The sequence below is a fragment of the Schistocerca piceifrons genome, chromosome 6, assembly GCF_021461385.2.
Source record: "Schistocerca piceifrons isolate TAMUIC-IGC-003096 chromosome 6, iqSchPice1.1, whole genome shotgun sequence".
NCBI lineage: Eukaryota > Metazoa > Arthropoda > Insecta > Orthoptera > Acrididae > Schistocerca > Schistocerca piceifrons.
Genome location: NC_060143.1, coordinates 90422911 through 90449180, shown reverse-complemented (window position 1 = coordinate 90449180; position 26270 = coordinate 90422911). Strand labels below are relative to the sequence as shown.

Below are 26270 nucleotides of genomic sequence, written 5' to 3'. Positions count from 1 at the left end.
GCCTGCACGATCACTGGACTTGTCTCCAGCCGAGCACATGTGGGATATGATGGGACACGAAGTGACTCGTGTGACTTGCCAACCAACAACTCTTACAGAACTTGGTGACCAGGTTGAGCAGGTGTGGCATAACGTATCCCAGAACAGTATTCGCCGTCTGTACGATCGACTGGATCAAGAGCCAGCGCCTGTATTGCCGCCTATGGATGCAACACCACGTCCTAATATGGGTGTCTCAGCATGGGTCGACACTTAGCACCTCAGAACCGCTTATGCTATTGATCTTAAATGTAGTCATTTCATGTACTGCCGGCCGAAGTGGCCGTGCGGTTAAAGGCGCTGCAGTCTGGAACCGCAAGACCGCTACGGTCGCAGGTTCGAATCCTGCCTCGGGCGTGGATGTTTGTGATGTCCTTAGGTTAGTTAGGTTTAACTAGTTCTAAGTTCTAGGGGACTAATGACCTCAGCAGTTGAGTCCCATAGTGCTCAGAGCCATTTCATGTACTCGATATGCATTTTTGCACAGGAAAATGTTACAAACCTCTAAAAAGGTACACTAACTTTTTTCCGGCAGTGCACATACATCAGTCCACAGAACACCACGCAAAGAAACCAGCTGTTGTTTTACATGAAACAAAAACAAACATGGAATCATTTACCCAACCGAAAATTACGGATGTGCAAAAAAAATCAGGCAGAATATGAAGAACATATTTAGAATGCAGTTCAAAGAGCGTAAGACACATAAGAAGTCATAATTAAGAACACAATGCGATGAAACCAGCTTCTATTTACTACGAAACCAAAAGAAATATGGAAGACTATAAATCAACCAACAAGAAGACGCTATGTGGAAGGACTGATAATCTTGTGGCGCTCCAGGTGGGCTGAAATCCTTATGAGCTTCACCCCCCTGCAACACAAGCTGGATGCACGCCGGTTTCTGACGATACTCAACGTTCAGAAAACAGTAGTAATGAGTAGTAAATAATAGTGAATAGGAAGCTACCAGTTGGACGCTAACCCAATGCCAACCACACTACGGCAGTAAGTAAATAAATTCGTATTCCAACACAACTTGCCATATAAACAGTAGTAATGAGTAGTAAATGATAATGAATAGGAAGCTACCAGTTGGACGTTAACCCAATGCCAACCACACTACGGCAGTAAGTAAATAAATTCGTATTCCAACACAACTTGCTATATAACTAACACAAACGACGGAAAAATGTTTTCTATGGTCTCGTCATAGAGCAACAAACTCCGATATCCAGCGTCACGACACGGACTCGAATATGTAACTTTTGTATGCCTCATCTTTTTAGTTATATTTCGTAAAATACGAGCATTTCAACGAAAAAATATTTACGGTCAGGATACGAAAGTCAACGTAATTTAAATAAAAACATCGTTTGTGACTGAAAATTGGTGTTGTTCCCTTTGTATTTCATGTATGAAAATCAGCTATGGCTTATGTAATAGTCATTACAGACAAATTTAAATGATTTCTTTGTACTAACGTGTTCACACTTATTTTACTGAGCTTCTTTACGCTGACTACATGTGACACCGAATGCCTGTGATCTAAGAATTGTTTGTTTTCAATCTCTTATCGAGCGATAAGGCGCCTAGATTAAGGCTCTGCACCCAGGTTTAAGAGGATTAGGATTCTAATCCCCGTAAGTCCATTCACGTTTAGGTTTCCTGTGATTTCACCAAATCGCTTCTCGCAAAGGCCGAAATGGTTCCTCTGTTGAGATTTGGTAGAATATGCGCCCTTCTGATCCGTGGGAAACTTGACGTTATAGTCGACGAGAGTTAAAAATGAACCGTTCTTCGTTTTAATATTAGTTCACGCTTGTAGGCGCTTTGTAGTAAATGTTAACTATAATCAATTCAACAACTTTTGTTGTTTTTTCAGGTGTCGCTAAGCAGATGCAACAAATTCTTCAACGTGATCCACACCATTACTGATAAATTTGGAGGTGAGTAAATCGAACATTGCATGAAATATATGTTTCCCTGATATGCAAGCAAACACGCCTTGAGCGTTACACTACTACAACAGTTGCTTCTTATTGAGCAATAAAGCTGTGTTCAAATTAATAACCATGGAAAAGCAGTGGGCGGTGGAGGGGCTGGAGACACGTATTGAGGCCCGCATCGATTTTACATCTGATCTCTCATTGCAACTATAAAATACAGATTAAGACAAAAAGACGCATCACGAAGATCACAGAAATCGGTAGATGTTATGTACGTGTACGGACAGACAAATGATTACAGTTTCCGAAATATTGGATGATTTATCCACGAGAAAGAGCTTCACAAAGTGATCAAGTCAATACCGCGTTGGTCCACCGCTGACCCTTATGCAAGCAGTTATTCAGCTTAGCTTTGATTGATAGAGTTGTTGGATGTGCCCCTGAGTGACATCGTGCCAAATTATGTCCAAATGACGCGTTATATCGTTAAAATCTCGAGCTGGTCGGAGGGCCTTGCCCACAATGCTCCAAAGTTCTCAACTGGGAAGAGATCCGGCGATTTCACTGGCCATTGTAGGGTATGGCAAACGCGAAGACAAGTAGTAGAAAGTTGTCGTGTGCGTGTGGGCATTATATTGCTGAAATGTAAGCCAAATATGGCTTGCCATGAAGGGGAACAAAGTGGGGCGTAGAAGGTCGTTGATGTACCGCTGTACTGGAAGGGTATCCCAGATGACAACCAAAGGGGTCCCACTATGAAATGAAATGGCACTCCAGACTATCACTCGTGGTTGTTGGGCGACTGTCAGCTTTGTATTCCACCACCGTCTGGAGCGTCTCCAGACATGTCTTCGCTGGTCATCCAGGCTCAGTTCCATGTGGGATTTGAAATTAATTCTCCACCAACCAGTCAGAGCCCAAGCCGAATGTGCCCAACACCACAGCAAACGGGCTTGTTGGTGTAGAGAGGTCAACGGTAGTCGGCGCAAGGGTCACCTTGAGCCCAACCCCTTTTCTGTAAGACGCCTACTAAATTGTCCCTGTATTTATTGAAACATCAATTGCATGTTAGATCGCTTATAATGATGAATACGGGGCCCTAAGTGCTTCTCCGGCGATTGCTCAATGCTCAGGCTTTGTCATCTCTCTAGGACGACCGCTATCATCTTGACGCTGTGTTCCGCCGTGGTTCACGTATTTCTGCCAACGCAGTTGAATAGTGGCATCGCTCCTATTCAATTGTTTAGCGATTAGCCGATTACTTCAACCGACTTCTGTGAGTCCAACTACACGTCTTGTCTCAAATGTGGACATCATATATTGTTCACTAACTGCGAGGCACAGTTACCGTCCAACTGAGCACACGGAATGAAATTCGCGAAGCCTTTATGCCTCGGTATCGACATGTCCCTTGTTTACTACCGTTCCCGGCTGCGCGGTGAAATTTCTCAGGAGCATCAAACGTTCATCCATGGGCCAGCATAGCTTACAGTTTTGCTTTTTCCGTCGATACCTGAATATGAATTTTTGACTAATTTGCATAACCCCTTCACATTTTTTTTGTCTTAAGAGTATATTAAATTAGACAGAAAATAGAACATATGATGTATTGGGCGTAGATAGACTTCACCCACATACAGTACGACTGACGCCTGTAGAAGAACCATTGACTCGTCCGCAACATCGCCCCCCCCCCCCCCCCTTTTTCCTGCCCGACTGTGAAAGACACGCGCCCGGCCGCACTGCACTCTTCTGTCCACAGACGAGGGCCGTCCTGGGGCACACATTGTATGCCAGGAGAGCAAAATTTCTTGATGGCTGGAGAGTGACCTCTCTTGCTGTTGACAAGTGTCGAAAGGGCGCCTACTCACATTGTCAAACTAGAGATAAAGTGACGTATGCAGTTAGCCAGACAAAAGGATGCTTGCAATAAAAGCCTATTTTAATGCCAGTGTGTGGTCTCCTGCTGAGACAATTGCGGTCTCGATTTCACTCTTAAACGACCATTGTCGAGCTGAAGTAAAAGCAGATGTTAGCAGGTGCAGAGACGGAAGGTATCTCGTCCCTTCTCCTTTAATTAAGAGTGTCGATAATTTTCCGTATGCGTATTCGCAGGTTCGTATGAACGGCTAGTTTTATATGCTTGTAGCAATGCAATGCGCTTCGTAGGCAAAAAAGACATTGAATTAGTTCTTTGCGGAAGTTCGCTTCCCAATAGAAATACGCTCCCAGCATATACCATACACGTAGCTTGTTAAAAAAATCGTGTCAAGATTGCCCGGTGCAAAACAATGCTACGGAGGAAGACCTTACAGCTACCGGTGTAGCTATATTGTGGCAACGATCATGATAGTATCATGTTCCGGCATGATTTTAACGGTGAAAAGATTTTAAGTATTTCACTAGATGTTAATTTCACTTTTTTTTTAATGAAACCTGTTATCTGACTGTTACTGAGCAAAGATATTGTTACTGATACAAGCTTGATCTTTTAAATTTTTTCCAACTTAAATTTAGATTGTAATCCTTCTGACTTTAATGCAATTACTTTCAAACATTACGCAAAAATGATTGAAACTGTTTGCTACGCTTATCTTGTAGGATGAAGCCCGTAAATAATTAATGTTCCAAGTTTTACATAAACACTGCCTGTGCGCGATTACGACAAGCGGAAGGTAGATGGCCAGAAGTATCTCCGTACCAGATTCTTACATTATTATTTTGTTAATTATTTCACATGGAGGGAGAGGAAATGACCGAAAACACAATTACGTTTAATACATTATATTGTGCGACTTCTCCCGCCGGAGGTTCGAGTCCTCCCTCGGGCATGAGTGTGTGTGTTCTTCTTAGTATAAGTTAGTTTAAGTAGTGTGTAAGTCTAGGGACCGATGACCTCAGCAGTTTGGTCCCTTAGGAATTCAAACACATTTACATTTTTTTTCCATTATATTGTGAATAGATATGCATTGACGTCTACAAGAAAATATGTTCATAGCTTTTCGCTTCCATGACAAATGTAAAAGGGTTCTTCTTTAACATCAGAGACATACACTGAAGAGCCAAAGAAACTGGTGCACTTGCCTAATATCGTGTAGGGCATCCGCGAACACGCAGAAGTGCCGCAACACGACGTGGCATGGACTCGACTAATGCCTGAAGTAGTGCTAGAGGTAACTGACACCATGAATCTTGCAGGGCTGTCCATAAATCCGTAAGAGTACGAGGGGGTGGAGATCTCGTCTGAACAGCACATTTCAAGGCTCAATAATGTTCATTTCTGGGGAGTTTGGTGACCAGGAGAAGTGTTTAAACTCGGAACAGTGTTCCAGGAGCCACTCTGTAGCAATTCTGGATGTGTAGGGTGTCGCATTGTCCTGCTGGAATTGCCCAATGGAGATGAATGGATGCAGATGATCAGACAGGATGTACACCATTACAGAGCCTCCACCAGCTTGAACAGTCCCCTGCTGACATGCAGGGTCCATGGATTCATGAGGTTGTCTTCATATCCGTACACCTTCATCCACTCGAAAAAATTTGAAACGAGACTCGTTCGAGCAGGCAACGTGTTTCCAGTCATCAACAGTCCGATATCGTTGTTGACAGGCCCAGGCGAGGCGTAAAGCTTTGTGTCATGCAGTCATCAAGGATACACGAGTAGGCCTTTGGCTCCGAAAGGCCATATCGATGATATTTCACTGAATGGTTCGCAGGCTTACATTTGTTGAGACCCAGCATTGAAATCTGCAGCAGTTTGCGGAAGGGTTGCATTTCTGTCACACGTTGAATGATTCTCTTCAGTCATCGTTGGTGCAAGAAAATCCCCACTTCACCGCTGACTCAGAGATGTTGTGTCCCTTCGCTTGTGCGCTGACTATAACACCACGTTCAAACTCACTTAAATCTTGATAACCTGCCATTAATAACAGCAGTAAGCTATCTAACAACTGGGCCGATCGCAGCGCCGTATTCTGCATGTTTACATATTTTTGTATTTGAATACGCATGACTATACCAGTTTCTTTGGCGCTTCAGTGTAGATCGCACAGGATACGGTGCAAGATGCGCAATGTCCAGTTCTCGTCCAAAGCGCTGTGCGAGTTCATTCGCTTCTTCAGAAGAGGAGGCCGACAAGCGTCTGCTACCTTTCGGCCGCTCGGTGATGACAGAATCGACGCACACGCCCTGCAATCTTGCTCAAACGATTTTACAGAAACTATTCGGTAAAAAAATTCATTTTTGAGTTACTTGTAGCTTTATATGTCAGGATAATTATTATGTGCCCATAAGTTCGTTAATGGTCATAGTTATTGTGATATTTACGAGGAAGTAGGACACTGCGCAAAATCCGGAAAAGTTTGCAATGGAAAATAGGGGTCCCTATGATTTTGCATTTGGTGCTTATTATATAATACGTCGCAGTGTATTAAATTTAGCTAACATATTCAGCTTTTCTTTAGACTTGAGTGGAAGTCTCCATCTGCCACCAATCTCGAGAAAACTGATCTGACGTAGCACACTCATTTGCAATCGCACCACGCCAGCGATGAATCCAGAGTGAAATATCCACAAGATTTCTCATATTTGACAAACGGTTTGACATATCGAAGTGAGATTTTGGAAAATGACAGCTCACAGAGGAGAATATATTGCCATACCGTTATTACACAAAACTTCATCATCTACTGTGTTATTCCACTAACTACAGACTTTTCCGATGAAAGAATGTAATTTTTAAGGGCCAACGATAGCTGGTGAAATGAAAAATGCTATGGGTTTTGGAACAACAAAAGTGCAGTCATTACACGTTTATTTTGTACCGAGGCTGAGCTTTCTCACAAGATGCTTACCGTACTTTCACTCAGTTCCTCACTTACTAAACTTAATAAACAAATGTTTCAGAATTCTCTCGTAGTTCCGTCTGCACAACATGTTAGTGAGGTGAGGCTGTCCAAATTCCGCTGAGTATAGTAAAAGAAGCAAATTTTAACGTGGCAGCAAGAGAAATGTGTAGGTTTTACTCAAAATTCCCCTCGTGACACTTCTCTGAAAGTTGCAAATGGTTAACATACCAGGCGAAAATAAATCGGTTCACATTCGGTGGAATTATTTTTAAATACTAGTCAAAGAAAAGGTGACAGATCTTTCTGAATGGTCACCACGCAAGTGTGGGCGTGAACGGGCCCCGCTTAATATTGACAAAAAAAAGTGAGTGTAGGCTTCAGTTTAAAAAGGCACTTGCCCTCCAGCGCCTGCCCGCAGCCTCCACCATTACTCCTCTTCCAACACATGTCCTGCTGTCTGCACATCTACCCGTCTCGGTATTCTGCGTGCACTATACCCGCACATCAAAACTATGTGGACTGAGGATGTCAAATCAAACACCTTTCAGCCGTCAATTTTAAACCTTATTTTATTTGGCAACCAGTTTCAGCGTTTTATTACGCCATCTTCAGGTCCCTCACCGATGTGTAGGAACAATCTACCTTGCTTGTGATCAGCACAGGGGCCAGCAATACTGGTATTAGTAGATATCTATTTGCTACAGTGACCACTTCAGCCATCAGCTGCCGGCTGTTGAACGGGTGTACAGGGTGGAGAAAAATTGTGTCACGAAATTTTAAACCTGGATAGCTGATGCCAGTAGGACATTACTAATGTTGTGGAGGTTGACAACGCACTATTTTTAAACTACGGAAGCTTGGCGCTCCGATTGGCTGTGGGATTGCCCTGTTGCCTTTCGTCTGTTGACAGGCAGCGCTGTGGCTCTCGGTTCACACATACAAACGTCCCTCGTCCCGCCACCGCCCCAACGTGATATGCACACGTGTCGAATAGGTCTTGCTATTTGTCTCCACCTCACGTCAGAGGCATTCATACAGGATGTTTCAAAAATGACCGGTATATTTGAAACGGTAATAAAAACTAAACGAGCAGCGATAGAAATACACCGTTTGTTGCAATATGCTTGGGACAACAGTACATTTTCAGGCAGACAAACTTTCGAAATTACAGTAGTTACAATTTTCAACAACAGATGGCGCTGCGGTCTGGGAAACTCTATAGTACGATATTTTCCACATATCCACCATGCGTAGCAATAATATGGCGTAGTCTCTGAATGAAATTACCCGAAACCTTTGACAACGTGTCTGGCGGAATGGCTTCACATGCAGATGAGATGTACTGCTTCAGCTGTTCAATTGTTTCTGTATTCTGGCGGTACACCTGGTCTTTCAAGTGTCCCCACAGAAAGAAGTCACAGGGGTTCATGTCTGGCGAATAGGGAGGCCAATCCACGCCGCCTCCTGTATGTTTCGGATAGCCCAAAGCAATCACACGATCATCGAAATATTCATTCAGGAAATTAAAGACGTCGGCCGTGCGATGTGGCCGGGCACCATCTTGCATAAACCACGAGGTGTTCGCAGTGTCGTCTAAGGCAGTTTGTACCGCCACAAATTCACGGAGAATGTCCAGATAGCGTGATGCAGTAATCGTTTCGGACCTGAAAAATGGGCCAATGATTCCTTTGGAAGAAATGGCGGCCCAGACCAGTACTTTTTGAGGATGCAGGGACGATGGGACTGCAACATGGGGCTTTTCAGTTCCCCATATGCGCCAGTTCTGTTTATTGACGAAGCCGTCCAGGTAAAAATAAGCTTCGTCAGTAAGCCAAATGCTGCCCACATGCATATCGCCGTCATCAATCCTGTGCACTATATCGTTAGCGAATGTCTCTCGTGCAGCAATGGTAGCGGCGCTAAGGGGTTGCCGCGTTTGAATTTTGTACGGATAGAGGTGTAAACTCTGGCGCACGAGACGATACGTGGACGTTGGTGTCATTTGGACCGCAGCTGCAACACGGCGAACGGAAACCCGAGGCCGCTGTTGGATCACCTGCTGCACTAGCTGCGCGTTGCCCTCTGTGGTTGCCGTACGTGGTCGCACTACCTTTCCAGCACGTTCATCCGTCACGTTCCCAGTCCGTTGAAATTTTTCGAACAGATCCTTTATTGTATCGCTTTTCGGTCCTTTGGTTACATTAAACCTCTGTTGAAAACTTCGTCTTGTTGCAACAACACTGTGTTCTAGGTGGTGGAATTCCAACACCAGAAAAATCCTCTGTTCTAAGGAATAAACCATGTTGTCCACAGCACACTGGCACGTTGTGAACAGCACACGCTTACAGCAGAAAGACGACGTACAGAATGGCGCATCCACAGACTGCGTTGTCTTCTATATCTTTCACATCACTTGCAGTGCCATCTGTTGTTGAAAATTGTAACTACTGTAATTTCGAAAGTTTGTCCGCCTGAAAATGTACTGTTGTCCCAAGCATATTGCAACAAACGGTGTATTTCTATCGCTGCTCGTTTAGTTTTTATTGCCGTTTCAAATATACCGGTCATTTTTGAAACAACCTGTACGTAAGCTTCGCTTCGGAGCACACACACACGTCACGTACGATTTACTCATACAGTAAGCATGGCGGCATAGTATTCGTCTGAAAAACAACGAGATATTGTTTTTGTTTATTGACTAGCCGACGGCAATGCGCATGAAGCTCGACGGTTGTGCGAGGACCGGTACCCAGTAACACGCCACCCACACAGGCGAACGTTTACAGCAATTCACCGGCGACTTGGCGAGACAGGCTCGTTAGCTGAATATCGTGGTGATGCTGGAAGACCTCGAACACGACGGGATGCTGCATTTGAAGAGACTGTTCTCGAGCGCTTCGAGGGAGCACCTACGACAAGTACTCCAGCACTTGGACACGACATGGGGGTCACTCATCGGTTAGTCTGGGAGGTTTTGAGGAATGATGGCCAGCATCCAGTTTCCATCCTGTCAAATACCTAAATCCTGTGGCGAACTATGAACCCAGGCTAGCGTTTTGCTGGTGGTTTGTGCGACGTATTTCACGAGGTCGCCACTTCCCCGCCATTGTGTTTACCGACGACTGCACCTGCCATCGGGATGTCCTTTACAACACTCGAAACGTTCATTACTGGGCAAGGGGAAATCCTCACGTCACGTACGTCCACGGACACCAGGAACGATTTTCGCTCAATATATGGGAAGGCATTGTGGGTGACCATCAGACTGGGCCGCTCCGTCTACCTCCTCGACTTACCGGGCAAATTACCTTCACTCTTTGCAAGAAACTCTACCCAACCTGCTGGCAGATGTTCCCTTGGACATATGGCTACCCATGTGGTTGCAGCATGATGGAGAGCCCTCACATAACAGTCGTGCTGTGCACGGATATTTAAATGAACTCTTCGACGGCCGGGTAATTGGCAGAGGTGCTCGTAGGACATGGCCCTACCAGAGGTCACGCTGCTGGACTTTCTGCTGTGAGCATTCTTCAAGGTTCTAGTTCACCCACCCAGAAGCGAATCACCTAGAAACGAAGAGGAATTAATGGATCGCATTCAACATGCCGCCGATCACATCACAGCAATACCAGGAATCTCTGAAAGGGTTCGGCAAAACATTGTTCGACGTTACCGAGCTTGCGTTAGACGGTCGCCAGTTCGAGCGCCTGCTAAGTAAACAACGTCCTAGCTACAAAAAAGGCCCTTTTCAGGTCGACACAATTTGTAAAAGACTTTCTGTACGCGAACTAACAGCTGTGGATGGGTTTGTTCCCGGTACGTCTTATCATGAAACTACAATGGATGTGCCGGGACGCCGGCGGGTTCGCCCCCAGGCACCCAGAGTGGAAGGCTGGTGCGCTACCACCGAGCGTGCGGGCCGTCTTGCATACATCGCGATCTCCGGCAAGCAAAGCATTTGCGGTCATGCATTGTCCAGAACATCCGGCTACAGGGCAATCCCGCGGCCAATGGGAGAGCGTGGCGCCAAGTTTCCGTAGATTAAAAATTGTGCATTGTCGACTTACACAACATTAGTAATTTTGGTTCTTACAGGCATTAGCTATCCAGGGTTAAAATTTCGTAATACCTCTCCATCCCGTTTAGCCTGAACGAGCGAACAGGCCGTGTATTCCTTGCCGTCTCCTATGGCTGTGATCAATAACGCTAACGTTAATATTGTTTGAAGGAGATTTTGTGTAGTGTGGTCCCCTCGATGAAGAGCATGCAGGTTCTAACGGTCGAACGACAGCCTGCCCAGATTGTCACCACGGCATGATACAGCTGCGTAGTACCATTGGATTAACGAGCGTTTACACAAGAGAATTACAAAATGACAAACGCAAACCCCGCCGTGCCGATGACTGACGCGAACCTCGATGTGTCACGATTGGCTGTAAGACTACCACCTTTCTGGCCACACAGTCCAGCTTTGTGGTTCGAGCAGGTAGAGGGCTGTTTCGCGAAGGTGTAATGCGGCCTTCCAGCAGCTCCTGGTCCTCACCATTGCATTTGGTCCCGAAAAGGGATGGTGCACGGCGGCCTTGTGAATGCCAGAACAATACCGGATAGATACCCGGTGCCGTTGTTACCTGAGTATAGCTATGAGTTGAATGGTGCAGTTACTTTTAGTGTGCTGGACTGTGCAAAAACATATATACAGATCCCTGTGGCTGAACGAGACATTCCCAAGACACCAATGATCACGTCTTTTGGCCTGTTTGAGAGCAAATTTATGACTTTTGGACTGAGGAACGCTGCTCAAACATGGCAATGCTTCACTGATTCTGTGTTACAGGGACCAATTTTTGCTTTCGCTTGCCTGAATGATATTTTAGTTTTTTCCACATCAGCAGAGCAACATAGGCAGCATTTAACAGAAGTTTTTAAGCGGTCGCCTGAACACCGCCAAACGTATCTTTGGCCAGCCCCAAGTGGATTTCCAAGTGCATAGGATAACAGCAGCAGGATCGCTGCCACTGCCAGAGAAGGTGAAAGCTGTCTTACGGATTTCACGCCCAAATACAGCCAAGGAATAGCGTCGACTTATTGGTATGTTAAATTTTTATGGCCGTCACTTTCCACACTCTGCTGAGTTACAAGAACTGTTAATTGCAGCGCTCACCGGTCCAAAGAACAAGGGTAGCTCTTTAGTGTCCTCGTCGACTCTGTAGAGTCTTGTACGGCAAGGAAGCAAGGGAGAGGATGTTGGTGTGGGTGCCCGGTATCCTCTTTGTACAACACAAATACACATATGGAGTAATACGGTTCTTTATTTACCTGAACATTTACTTAACTGGAATAGAGTCCTTGTTCTGTGGTAAAGCTCATCAGTAATAGTCCTTGCAGACTGATTTAAAGAACTAGTCCCACTATAAATCCTAATATGGTCTCTATGTACTGTTGTAGCCGGTGACGTGAACTGAGGAGACGCCAAACTGTAAGAGTGAGACAGTGAGGCCCTCTGGTCAGCAGAGGCGGCCTAAATCCTTGTCGTCGAGAGGGTGCTGGCAGCGTGTTGCTCGCAGGTGTGCCTCTGGCCTCTCTTGTGATAGGCGTGCTGGATCCAGCGCCTACTAATCGATCTTTGCTTCATCTTTGCCAACCAGTGAGCTGGCGACAATTTACGCCAACATTTTCCTCTCCCCCGAAATCCCACACCATTGCTGTGCAGGGAGGATGCCAACGACAATTGGGGGGGGGGGGGGGGGTGGATTCACGACACTGGACATAGAGATGAGGCGGGAGCTATGACTGTGGAGGACGGCTTACACCCGACCAGACCCCGCCATCTGGCTTGTGAGGCAACAGGAACATCCTCTGAAAACTGATGCCAGGGCACACGTCCAGGCCTGAGGGCGTGTCCTGGGGCGATGACGGCGGTGGCGACGGCAGTCTCGGGTCGGCGAGCAGGGCCGGCGGGGGCTAGGTCACATCGTAGGTGCTAAGTCCAAACAAATCAAAGGCATATAAACCGATTATGTTCTCACTGTCTCTTGATTTCAATACAATAAAATTCACTGTCCTAGTGTGAGATTGTAGATTAAAACCGAAGAAACTGCAAAAAGGTGGGAATTTAAGGAGATGGGACCTGGATAAACTGAAAGAACCAGAGGTTGTACAGAGTTTCAAGGAGAGCATAATGGAACAATTGACAAGAATGGGGGAAAGAAATACAGTAGACGAAGAGTGGGTAGCTTTGAGGGATGAAGTAGTGAAGGCAGAAGAGGATAAAGTAGGTAAAAAGACGAGGGCTAGTAGAAATCCTTGGGTAACAGAAGAAATATTGAACTTAATTGATCAAAGGAGAAAATATAAAAATACAGTAATTGAAGCAGGCAAAAAGGAATACAAACGTCTCAAAAATGAGATCGACAGGAAGTGCAAAATGGCTAAGCAGGGTTGGCTAGAGGACAAATGTAAGGATGTAGAGGCTTATCTCACGAGAAGTAGGATAGATACTGCCTACAGGAAAAGTAAAGAGACCTTTGGAGAAAAGAGAACCACTTGCATGAATATCAAGAGCTCAGGTGGAAACCCAGTTCTAAGCAAAGAAGGGAAAGCAGAAAGATGGAAGGAGTATATAGAGGGTCTATACAAGGGCAATGTACTTGAGGACAATATTATGGAAATGGAAGAGGGTGTAGATGAAGATGAAATGGGAGTTATGATACTGCGTGAAGAGTTTGACAGAGCACTGAAAGACCTGAGTCGAAACAAGGCCCCGGGAGTAGATAACATTTCATTAGAACTACTGACAGCCTTGGGAGAACCAATCCTGACAAAACTCTACCATCTGGTGAGCAAGATATATGAGACAGGTGAAATACCCTCTGACTTCAAGAAGAATATAATAATTCCAATCCCAAAGAAAGCAGGTGTTGACAGATGCAAAAATTACCGAACTATCAGTTTAATAAGTCACGGTTGCAAAATACTAACGCGAATTCTTTACAGACGAACGGAAAAACTGGTAGAAGCCCACCTCAGGGAAGATCAGTTTGGATTCCGTAGAAATATTGGAACACGTGAGGCAATACTGACCCTACGACTTATCTTAGAAGCTAGATAAGGAAAGGCAAACCTACGTTTCTAGCATTTGTAGACTTAGAGAAAGCTTTTGACAATGTTGACTGGAATACTCTCTTTCAAATCCTGAAGGTGGCAGGGGTAAAATACAGGGAGCGAAAGGCTATTTACAATTTGTACAGAAACCAGATGGCAGTTACAACAGTCGAGGGACATGAAAGGGAAGCAGTGGTTGGGAAGGGAGTGAGACAGGGTTGTAGCCTCTCCCCGATGTTATTCAATCTGTATATTGAGCAAGCAGTAAAGGAAACAAAAGAAAAATTCAGAGTAGGTATTAAAATCCAGGGAGAAGAAATAAAAACTTTGAGGTTTGCCGATGACATTGTAATTCTGTCAGAGACAGCAAAGGACTTGGAAGAGCAGTTGAACGGAATGGATAGTGTCTTGAAAGGAGGATATAAGATGAACATCAACAAAAGCAAAACGAGGATAATGGAATGTAGTCGAATTAAGTCGGGTGATGCTGAGGGAATTAGATTAGGAAATGAGCCACTTAAAGTAGTAAAGGAGTTTTGCTACTTGGGGAGCAAAATAACTGATGATGGTCGAAGTAGAGAGGATATAAAATGTAGACTGGCAATGGCAAGGAAAGCGTTTCTGAAGAAGAGAACTTTGTTAACATCAAGTATAGATTTATGTGTGAGGAAGTCATTTCTGAAAGTATTTGTATGGAGTGTAGCCATGTATGGAAGTGAAACATGGACGAAAAATAGTTTGGACAAGAAGAGAATAGAAGCTTTTGAAATGTGGTACTACAGAAGAATGCTGAAGATTAGATGGGTAGATCACATAACTAATGAGGAAGTATTGAATAGGATAGGGGAGAAGAGAAGTTTGTGGCACAACTTGACTAGAAGAAGGGATCGGTTGGTAGGACACGTTCTGAGGCATCAAGGGATCACCAATTTAGTATTGGAGGGCAGCGTGGAGGGTAAAACTCGTAGAGGGAGACCAAGAGATGAATACACTAAGCAGATTCAGAAGGATGTAGGTTGCAGTAGTTACTGGGAGATGTAGAAGCTTCCACAGGATAGAGTAGCATGGAGAGCTGCATCAAACCAGTCTCAGGACTGAAGACCACAACAACAACAGTGTGAGATTTGTAAGTGGAACTTCCTGTCCTTTGTAAGCATTGAGGTGCTTGCTAGATTTAGAAAGGCATGGTGAATCTAAGTGTTCGTACGCGGCAAGATTAAGTAAAGTTACCGAAGTAGCTGCGTCTAACTGAAAGTGCAGACTTCACCCAACAGTTCGTAATGAGACAAATAGTTTGTTACAACGTCGTTGCACAGCACTAGGGCGAGAAGGAGGCACAACCTTAATCTTACTATTGTCAGAAAGTGTTGTAGGTTTTGAAAACACAGCGTTCATTGCATATGAACGAGCCTGTATTTTATCTGGGAGCGGGCAAAATTTGCGTTTTTGTGCCATTGAAAACAAACTGCGTAGACATGGGCTTTTTTCCACACGTGTAACACGTTGCTTTACGTGACAGTGAATTCTGTCTTTTATGGCAAGCAAAACATCTGGGGCAAGACTTCACAAAGTTGACAGGTCTATTTACCTGTCTGCGTGGCTGTCCGCCTGTCTGTGTACGCGCTCGTTGCGGCTGCTTGGGGCGGTTGCGAACATGGGGTGACTCGACCCGACAAATCGGGGCCTGGTCAAACATATCAGCACCCGAATCATATTGCTCTAAGATCTGCAATACTTGGGGAAGTGATGGATTTGTTGGTTCTGAAACTGAAAAACTTGTGTTAGACCCTGTGCATTCGCCGTCTGTATCTGGGGCGCCGGGGCAGGGGGTGGAGGGGGCTCGGAGTTCATGGTTTATGCAAATACGCTATATCAAAAAGCAAGCAAAGTCTCTGAAAAGAGAAATTTGATTAGTTCTGCAGCTCCCCTCCTGGAATTCGTGCAAGAACACAACAACAATTTAGCAAATAGAAATACTTGAACACGATCACCTGTGCAAGCTAAAACACAAGAGAAGCGAGCAAAATCTTCAGCCGAGTTGATTATCTTCGATCGCCACCGATTTATCCTCGTCGCCACTGCAGTGCCCTCATCCCCACTGTAGAGTCTTGTACCGCAAGGAAGCAAGGGCGAGGATGTTGTTATGGGTGCTCAGTATGCTCTTTTTACAACACAGATACACATTTGGTGTACAGTGGTGTACAGTCCTCGCGTTTTCACTTTCTACTTTTACCGAACACGCGTTTACGAGGGTTATCCAGAAAATAAGTTCCGATCGGTCGCGAAATGGAAACCACAGTGAAAACCAGAAACGTTTTATTTGCAACAGTTAGCTACACCTTCCACCTACTTCTCTACAGACTTCGAGTTCTGTCGTAGTGTTGTGTCAACTTTCCAATATCCTCGTCATAGAAAGCAGCCGCCTGTGCTTTCGGCCAGTTATCTGCACTGGTCTGCAGCTCGTTGTCTGTGGAAAAATTTTGTCTTTATAGCCAGCGGTTCCTGTGAGCAGAGAGGAGACTCAGTGGGAGCCAATTATGGACTGTATTGTGTGTGATCAAACACTTCTCATCGGAAACGCTGCAAGAGCTTCTTCATTGCCCCTGCAGTGTGTGGCCGAGAATTGGCATGAAGAAGGAACTGCTCGACAGTTCTGTTATGTGGGCTGCATGACACAGGCGAAGTCTCTAACCAGGCCCTCATATTTGGCAGGAGACGCTATTCCCTACGCATGTTTATGTGCTCACTGTCATTCAAAACTGAAAAGAGCGACGCGACACGATCGACGGGCATACTAGAGACACTGCCCGACACATCTGTGCAAAGCTTGACCGGAATTTTCCAGTGGTTTCCATTTCGCGACCGATCGGAACTTACTTTCTGGACAACCCTCGTAGTAGCAGCCTGGCTGTGATATCATCCGAGGCTGCGTGTAAAGATACGTTGTCCAAGACGCGACGCACACTAGCAACTGCGACGGGTCGCTACGTGACGTCAGAAGTTGCCTGCTGGCGCATGCGCAGTTCGAGTTTGGGATGCGACGCGCGACTGTTGCGACAGCTGCCGCAGCACTGCACCAGTGAGCAGTGTTGCGACGGAAGTCGCACGACACAAAGACGTACGGCTGCCAGAAAGATATCGAGCCAGTCAAGGAAAACTGAAATGAGCCACTCACAGGATGTGATGCTCTGTGAGCTGGTCTCGCAACATCCTTGCCTTTACGATTTGAAGAACCCTAAATATAGAGACACTATGTTCAGAGACAGAAATTGGGAAGAAATTGGTGCACAGTTGAAACTGGCAGGTGAGTGAAATATATAATATTTTCCCATTAATGCAAATTTTTCAGGCCTGTTGTGAAAATCAGTATAATCCATGCAGATGTAGAATCAGAATGATGAAAATGAACTTGAAGGTCAATTTTCGCATTACTCTTTTTTGTGACGATAAAAATTGAAAACGGCAAGTACATTATAAAATGAACAATCTAAAGTACAACGAGAAAGTTACATTTTACAATACCTTCACTTTGAAAGTAAACGGTAAATTGGTGTCTTGATGATACCTTCTAGTTGTGAAAAACCACCACCAGATTGTTGTACAGCTTTCTGTAACCAATAGATGTTCGTTTTTGAGGAAGGCGTTTCTCAACAGATTGCGCAAACAGTATGCTGCAATAAGTAATTTGTCACATTCACTTCAATTCATTGGTAGAAGATGGTGCTCAAAAAACTTGTGCCAAAAGTGCACTACTGTTTTACAAGGCCCTTCTGGTCTGACTCAGTTCACAATTGAAATTCGTCTTTTGTAAATCCTGGAGTCATCTTTTGAGTGCAGCTTGGCAAGATTAAATGTTCATGTCACCCATAACGATGTATGCTGTCAGAATATAAGAATATGGAAGTTCATTTGGATGGGAATAAAGATTCAGTCAGCTATGAAAGTTGCCTTAGCTTGTTCCAAAAGTTTCTGCATGGGAGAAACTGACAAGTATAATTTGGGGAAATTTTGTGATCAAGCACGGACATTATTTCTTTCACATTTCTGCCAATGTATACTGTAGACGTTCAGAACCAAAATTCTAGAAATGTTTAAGGTGTAACCCTATCTTGTTGTGAAGAACTTGAAACAATGCAATGGCGCTAGCGTGCGCTTATTGTTGATAAACTTATCTTTCATTGGAATTTTAGGTGAAATGTGCAAAAACAGATGAAGGAGTATTCGGGACTCGTATCAAAGAAATAAACGAGAAAGAAAGCTTGCAACAGGTTCAGATGCCTCAGCAAAACCAAGAAAATGGGTTTGCTTGATCACTTGGCTTTAAGAAACCTACATTTCGTGGCATTTTAAATGAAATTGTCAAGAGCATATGGAGAAATATTAGTAACTCATACCGGAGAAATATGACATAAAATGGTTTCATTAGGTCCAAATGTGTCAGCGAAACAAAACAAATGCATTCTCTATCGTGTGAAGACCACACGATTCTCGTTGCGCGTCGACAGAACTGGCGGCTAGTCGCGACGCTCCCGGAGATATATGAGCCCAAATCTCGGAAACGGAGATCGATATCTTTCTGATCTCAACTTTAAAAATAATTTCGATATGTTAGCTTCTTTTCATCGGCAACGATGTATGACCTAACGTGAACCATACGTAAAGTAACCAGCGACCACATTTTTCACTGTACACAATTCAAATTTTATGCAGTAGGTTACTTGTAAATTAAGTACCGGAATAACTGTGACGAATATCCGAAAAATAGACACCTCATTATCAAGCTGTGATGTGAAACTGTAAGATACGCAAACATCAATTTTTTGTGCCTTTTACTTTCCTCACAATTAATAGAGAAGTAATATACAGCGAAAAAAACACGCAAAACCGGAAGAGATACTTTTCAATTTTTTAAAGTAAAAGGAGAATCTGTATCGAAAAACTAACTCTGGGAGCCAATGTAACTTTGTTGCATTAACATACAGTATTTTTTACAGCAAGAAAATCGGAATTCTTATTTTTCTTATGTATTTGAATCCGCCGCCGCCGACCGGAGCTTGGGAAACGGCGACGACTCCAGTCGTGTTGTGGCCTTGTCGCCGTCTGCCAGGGTGGGGAAAGAGGAGGGGGCAGCGTCGCAGTCGCAGCCAACTGTCGCGTCTTGCACAACGTAACTTAAGCCGGCGTTTGATTGACGCGGACCATATGGCAGCAGGTTGCGAAGTGTGGTGCCTCTGCCTCTCAGGGTGCATTTATTATGGGCGCAGCGGACGGCCGAAGGGAACACCTGCCGTAATCCGCTGTATGCCCAAGTAGCAGCATCTAAAAGGCCGCTTTCTCGGACACAAATATTTAATAAATCCGTCATGAATAAATTTACAATACTCATAATTTTTGTATGAAGGGCGCGAAGTTGGTTTCTATTACAGAAAAAATTTAAGCTCGACTGTATTGAAACTTCGCCGCCTAGAATTTTTAGAACGGAACCGACAGTCGAACGTGACCTCTGAACTACATCTTTAAGAGACCTTGTATTGACTGTTATTTACATCAAAGTCTTAAAACTTGTTATGTCTTCACTACTTAATGGATGTAATCAAGTACTGTAATCAGAACTTTCTATCATTAAAATAACTGATACTTAATCTACTGCGGCCGGCCGCAGTGACCGAGCGGTTCTAGGCGCTACAATCTGGAACCGCGCGACCGCTACGGTCGCAGGTTCGAATCCTGCCTCGGGCGTGGATGTGTGTGATGTCCTTAGGTTAGTTAGGTTTAAGTAGTTCTAAATCTAGGGGACTGATGACCTCAGAGGTTAAGTCCCATAGTGCTCAGAGCCATTTGACCGTTTTTGAACTTAATCTACCGCAAATAGGGACGATTTTGTTCAAAATCTAGTTGTCAGTAGATTACTTGAAAACTATTAGAGGTAACTTAATGTGGTCACATAGTTAAGGTTTTTATATCAAACTGACGCTTCATACCACTTTTCATCATTCCAAGTGTTATATTTAGCGCCTTCAATTTTTCGTAAAAACGCCAATTTTGACCAAAATATTGCTCCCATCAAGTTGAAACTTGTAACAGTTGATTTTGACCTACATTTGCACAATCTGGAACAATTTTTGGCTTTCTAGCTTTATTGTTTAGCGCCACTTGGTTTTTAATTAAAGCGATGCATTTAGGGAAATACATTCATCTGTTCACTCTGAGAGCGAACAGTTTTAACATTAAGATACTGAAGCATATGTTGACAAAGTTTGGAAAAGCTACACTAATTTTTAATTTCATCCTTAGATTATGGCGCAATACTTTGTATGCTACGCGCAGGACCGTTGTGATGACGTGGCGCTAGTGGCAGTGAGCTGGGGTAACTCCTGGCACACTCGCTCGCACCTGTACCTCTAAAATGATACAAATGATTCAAGGCTTGTTTCGCCACAGTCGTCGCATCCACTTTCCAACCCGCTATTTCGAATAGTGGTCTGCTTCCACCATGGGGGCTGATGTGGCGACATCGTGCAGTTACCTAGTGTTGCATCGCGCGTGTCGTCTGTGTGTGTTTGGATAGCGCGCCGTCAAACATTTCGCGGGCCAACCACCAGAGGCACTGTGTTTTATATACGTGAGTTATGTTTTTGTATCTTCGATGCTATCAAGTTTAGTTCGTGCGTAGTTACGAGATAACACTGATGTTTTTGATCCCTGCTTGTTACGTGATTTTCAACTACAAGTTCGGAATGAGCGAACAAGCGTGTATTCGTTGCCGTCTCCTGTGGCTGTCGTAAATAAAGCTAACGTTAATATTGTTCGAAGGATCTTTTGTGTAGTGTGGTTCCGTCGATGAAGTGCACGCAGGTTCTAACAGTCGAACGACAGTCTGCCCAGCTTATGTCGACACATAGCTTAAAGGCTGTGAAAACTTGCTCAGTAGGAGAGATGTGTTTCACCTTAGCGAAGATGGAAAATTGATAGGTGTTCAGATATGCCGCCCGGAGTGGCCGAGCGGACCTAGGCGCTACAGTCTGGAACCGCGCGACCGCTACGGTCGCAGGTTCGAATCCTGCCTCGGGCATGGATATGTGCTATGTCTTGAGGTTAGTTAGGTTTAAGTAGTTCTAAGTTTTAGGGTACTAATGACCTCAGAAGTTAAGTCCCATAGTGCTGAGAGCCATTTGAACCATTTCTTTTGTTAAGATATGCACTTTAGAGTCCATGTGTACTGGAAATTTTTCTTTTTTTGGTGCACATTACAAAGACTCAAAATATGGAAAGCAAAGAGCTTGCAGTAGAAGAGATTTGTCTCATAGAATCGCAACTGTCAGCATGGGAAAACAGGATGTAAATGTTTAGTAGCAGCCCGTCAGCAAGTTGACAAGTGACAGTCCAATCATGCATAGTATGTGACAGTCGTCGCCACATCTTTGACAGTAGCTCCACTGGGCTGCAAACCAACGACCGCTGCGTGAGTGTCCGACCCGGGCACGGGGACGTTCTCTCGCTGCCGCACCGCCACACAGCAGTCGTCAGCCGCCATCCGCCCGCATGCGGTGGTACCCAGGCGACCATTACCACTCGTGGGGAACACCTGTATCAGTACACCCATAGCGGTGTGCTGGGAGCCAAGGACCACCTCCCATTGTCTGTAGTCTGTTTCAGATACGCTGAACTATGCATGTTCATGTACATCAATAAAGCATTCTATCAGCTGAATGGCAGCCTTCTTAGCCTGCCCTCCTCTAGCAGAGAACCACTCACCCACTCTTACCCTGCAGTACACCTGTTACACAACAAACAATTTAGCCAGTAGCTGAAAGCTCAAAGCCACAAAAAAGGCCCTAGCCTTATGAGTTCAAAGAAGAGAAGTCACAGATCTACATGTAGTCATGTGTCCCTCAGCAAACTGGCATTTGAACTGTTTTTTGGACCTTTAAATAAATATCCGGTCTAAAATAGCTTTATATTAGCTCAAAGTTTACTTCAAAACATCATAATCACTAACAATTTTTTTATACTTTCGTAATTTTCAAGTTACCTTCTAACGTTAACCCTATTGTTGCGATGTCTGTTCACAGAGGACGGGGACTCCCCGCCAGTGCCGGTGCCGGACAGGAGACAGCCCATTGCACTGATCTTTCTCTGCGTGTCACTGGCCGTCACTACGATCCTCGCAATGGCTGCCTACTGCATCAAAAGTAAGCCCACCTGGTCCTGTTGCCACAGGGTTCTCGAGAGCAGACCACTGTGATCAATGTGTCCAATGTTTTGTGTGAAACGGAAACCTGCAGGGTTTTGGCTACATCTACATCTACACTCCCCAAGGCACCTTACTGTTTGTGTGGCGGAGATGCACTACTGGCCATTAAAATTGCTACACCAAGAAGAAATGCAGATGATAAACGGGTATTCATTGGACAAATATATTATACTACAACTGACATGTGATTACATTTTCACGCAATTTGGGTGCATAGATGCTGAGAAATCAGTACCCAGAACAACCACCTCTGGCCGTAATAACGGCCTTGATACGCCTGGGCATTGAGTCAAACAGCTTGGATGGCGTGTACAGGTACAGCTACCCTTACAGCTTCAACACGATACCACAGTTCATCAAGAGTAGTGACTGGCGTATTGTGACGAGCCAGTTGCTCGGCCACCATTGACCAGACGTTTTCAATTTGGGAGAGATCTGGAGAATGTGTGGCCAGGGCAGCAGTCGAACATTTTCTGTATCCAGAAAGGCCCGTGCAGGACCTGCAATATGCGGTCGTACATTATCCTGCTGAAGTGTAGGGTTTCGCAGGGATCGAATGAAGGGTAGAGCCACGGGTCGTAACACATCTGAAATGTAACGTCCACTGTTCAAAGTGCCGCCAATGCGAACAAGAGGTGACCGAGACTTGTAACCAATGGCACCCCATACCATGACGCCGGGTGATACGCCAGTATGGCGATGACGAATAAACGCTTCCAATGTGCGTTCATCGCGATGTCGCCAAACACGGATGCGAACATCATGATGCTGTAAACAGAACCTGGATTCATCCAAAAAATAGCGTTTTGCCATTCGTGCACCCAGGTTCGTCGTTGAGTACACCATCGCAGGTGCTCCTGTCTGTGATGCAGCGTCAAGGGTAACCGCAGCCATGGTCTCCGAGCTGATAGTCCATGCTGCTGCAAACGTCGTCGAACTGTTCGTGCAGATGGTTGTTGTCTTGCAAACGTCCCCATCTGTTGACTCAGGGATCGAGACGTGGTTGCACGATTCGTTACAGCCATGCGGATAAGATGCCTGTCATCTCGACTGCTAGCGATACGAGGCCTGTGGGATCCAGCACGGCGTTCCGTATTACCCTCCTGAACGCACCGATTCCATATTCTGCTAACAGTCATTGGATCTCGACCAACGCGAGCAGCGATGTCTCGATACCATAAACCGCAATCGCGATTGGCTACAATCCGACCTTTATCAAAATCGTAAACGTGATGGTACGCATTTCTCCTCCTTACACGAGGCATCACAGCAACGTTTCACCAGGCAACGCCGGTCAACTGCTGTTTGTGTATGAGAAATCGGTTGGAAACTTTCCTCATGTCAGCACGTTGTAGGTTTCGCCACTGGCGCCAACCTTGTGTGAATGCTCTGAAAAGCTAATCATTTGCATATCACAGCATCTTCCTCCTGTCGGTTAAATTTCGCGTCTGTAGCACGTCATCTTTGTGGTGTAGCAATTTTAATGGCCAGTAGTGTAGTACGGTGTCTGACTATTCTTGGAATGTACGCTCTCAGAATTTCAACAGTATAACGCCCCTCTTGTAGCGGTTATCACTGGAATTTATTGAGAATCTCTGTAATGCTCCCTCCCTTGCTAAACGATATCGTGATCAAATTCGCCACTCTTCGTTGGATGCTCTCTACTTCCATTAATCTTACTTGGTAACAGTCCCAGACTGATGAATACTCAAGAATCGGTCGAATAAGTGTGTTGTGAGGCAATTTGTGATATGTTGATAATTATTGCTCTGGGACCGCGTGAACACTACTGAATGCAACACTGTTTTAGTGCCACAGACGGCTCGCCTTTCTGGTTTGTAACGCATCATGACTCCACACACACATTCTTGTGTATACTATTTACTTTAGATTTAGGATATCACAAATACGAAACAAACACAACACACCCAAAATGCAGGAAAACTCACAAGACAAGCCGCAAACCCACAAATACACACAACACATGTTCACAATGACATCATACACTTGGTACACTACTGTATGACTTGTACACATAAATTAACTCACATAGGGGCATACAGACTAAAGAAACAGTGTCCAAATAGCGTATAAAACTGTGCAAACCCTTCAAACAAACTTAAGCCAACCAGCGATCAAGAGGGACAAATTCCAGAAATCAGGAATATAAAAAAAGGCGAAAGGCTAAGTTCCAGAGCTCCAGTCTCGGTGAAGTACACATTTTTAATCTGCCAGGAAGTTTCATATCAGCGCACGCTCCGCTGCAGAGTGAAAATTTCTTTCTGGAGAAATATACAAATTTGAATGCCAAACTTATGATGCATTATAAATAGGCATGACATGCAGGAATTTTGAAACACCATACGAAAAACGCATTAGGGACTGGAAGTAGGAAACAAAACCATTCCACATTTGAAGAGCACTTAGACTACCACAACCAGCATCCTACAAACATGGAACAACATACGAAAATAAGCAACCACAACGAATGCGGTATACAAATATAGGAAAACTATCGTATCCAGAAAGCCATCGCTGAGAGCAAACGTGTCATAAATTGCCACACGCGCGTCAATACAGACTATCTACTAAACTTAATAAAAGAAATCATAAGAAACATCCCCTTTGTACATGCAGCCATATTGAAACAAGTAGTCTTCTCTCTCTCTCTCTCTCTCTCTCTCTCTCTCTCTCTCTCTCTCTCTCTCTCTCTCACACACACACACACACACACACACACACACACACACACTAGAAAAAATTAATTAAAAAAGTAAATAAATAAATGAAAATTATATACGGACATCTAATCATAGCAAAACAAACATCAGTTCAGACACACATAACATCAACAGAAACACTTAGAAACAAATAAGTTTGTGTATGTCTGTTTTAATACGGCTGAACATACAAACTGAATGTTTCTTATCATTTGTATAAGGCAATCGTTGTGGTTATTTACTCTGATTATATATATATATATATATATATATATATATATATATATAGTTTCCTGAAAGTTAGGGCGTACCTTTTTGTAACACCCTATATATACAGGGTGAGTCACCTAACGTTACCGCTGGATATATTTCGTAAACCACATCAAATACTGACGAATCGATTCCACAGACCGAACGTGAGGAGAGGTGCTGTGTAATTGGTTAATACAAACCATAAAAAAATGTACGGAAGTATGTTTTTTAACACAAACCTACGTTTTTTTTTCAAATGGAACCCCGTTAGTTTTGTTAGCACATCTGAACATATAAACAAATACGTAATCAGTGCCGTTTGTTGCATTGTAAAATGTTAATTACATCCGGAGATATTGTAACCCAAAGTTGACGCTTGAGCACCACTCCTCCGCTGTTCGATCGTGTGTATTGGAGAGCACCGAACTACGTAGGGATCCAAAGGGAACGGTGATGGACCTTAGGTACAGAAGTGACTGGAACAGCACATTACGTCCACATGCTAACACCTTTTTATTGGTCTTTTTCACTGACGCACATGTACATTACCATGATGGGTGAGGTACACGTACACACGTGTTTTCCATTTTCAATTACGGAGTGGAATAGAGTGTGTCCCGACATGTCAGGCCAAAAGATGTTCAATGTGGTGCCCGTCATTTGCTGCACACAACTGCAATCTCTGGCGTAATGAATGTCGTACACGCCGCAGTACATCTGGTGTAATGTCGCCGCAGGCTGCCACAATACGTTGTTTCATATCCTCTGGGGTTGTAGGCATATCACGGTACACATTCTCCTTTAACGTACCCCACAGAAAGAAGTCCAGAGGTGTAAGATCAGGAGAACGGGATGGCCAATTTATGCGTCCTCCACGTCCTATGAAACGCCCGTCGAACATCCTGTCAAGGGTCAGCCTAGTGTTAATTGCGGAATGTGCAGGTGCACCATCATGCTGATACCACATACGTCGACGCGTTTCCAGTGGGACATTTTCGAGCAACGTTGGCAGATCATTCTGTACAAACGCGATGTATGTTGCAGCTGTTTGGGCCCCTGCAATGAAGTGAGGACCAATGAGGTGGTCGCCAATGATTCCGCGCCA

The 26270-nt window shown here is 44.5% G+C and overlaps 1 protein-coding gene across 1 annotated transcript in view; it reads left to right on the top strand.

Annotated features, from left to right (window-relative positions):
* The window catches only part of LOC124803158, a 395089-nt gene that overhangs the window by 249949 nt on the left and 118870 nt on the right, over positions 1-26270 (top strand). Inside the window, exons 6-7 of the mRNA XM_047264338.1 lie at positions 1925-1988; positions 22012-22131. Coding sequence (XP_047120294.1) covers positions 1925-1988; positions 22012-22131 — 184 coding nt within the window. The remainder of the gene's footprint in view (positions 1-1924; positions 1989-22011; positions 22132-26270) is intronic.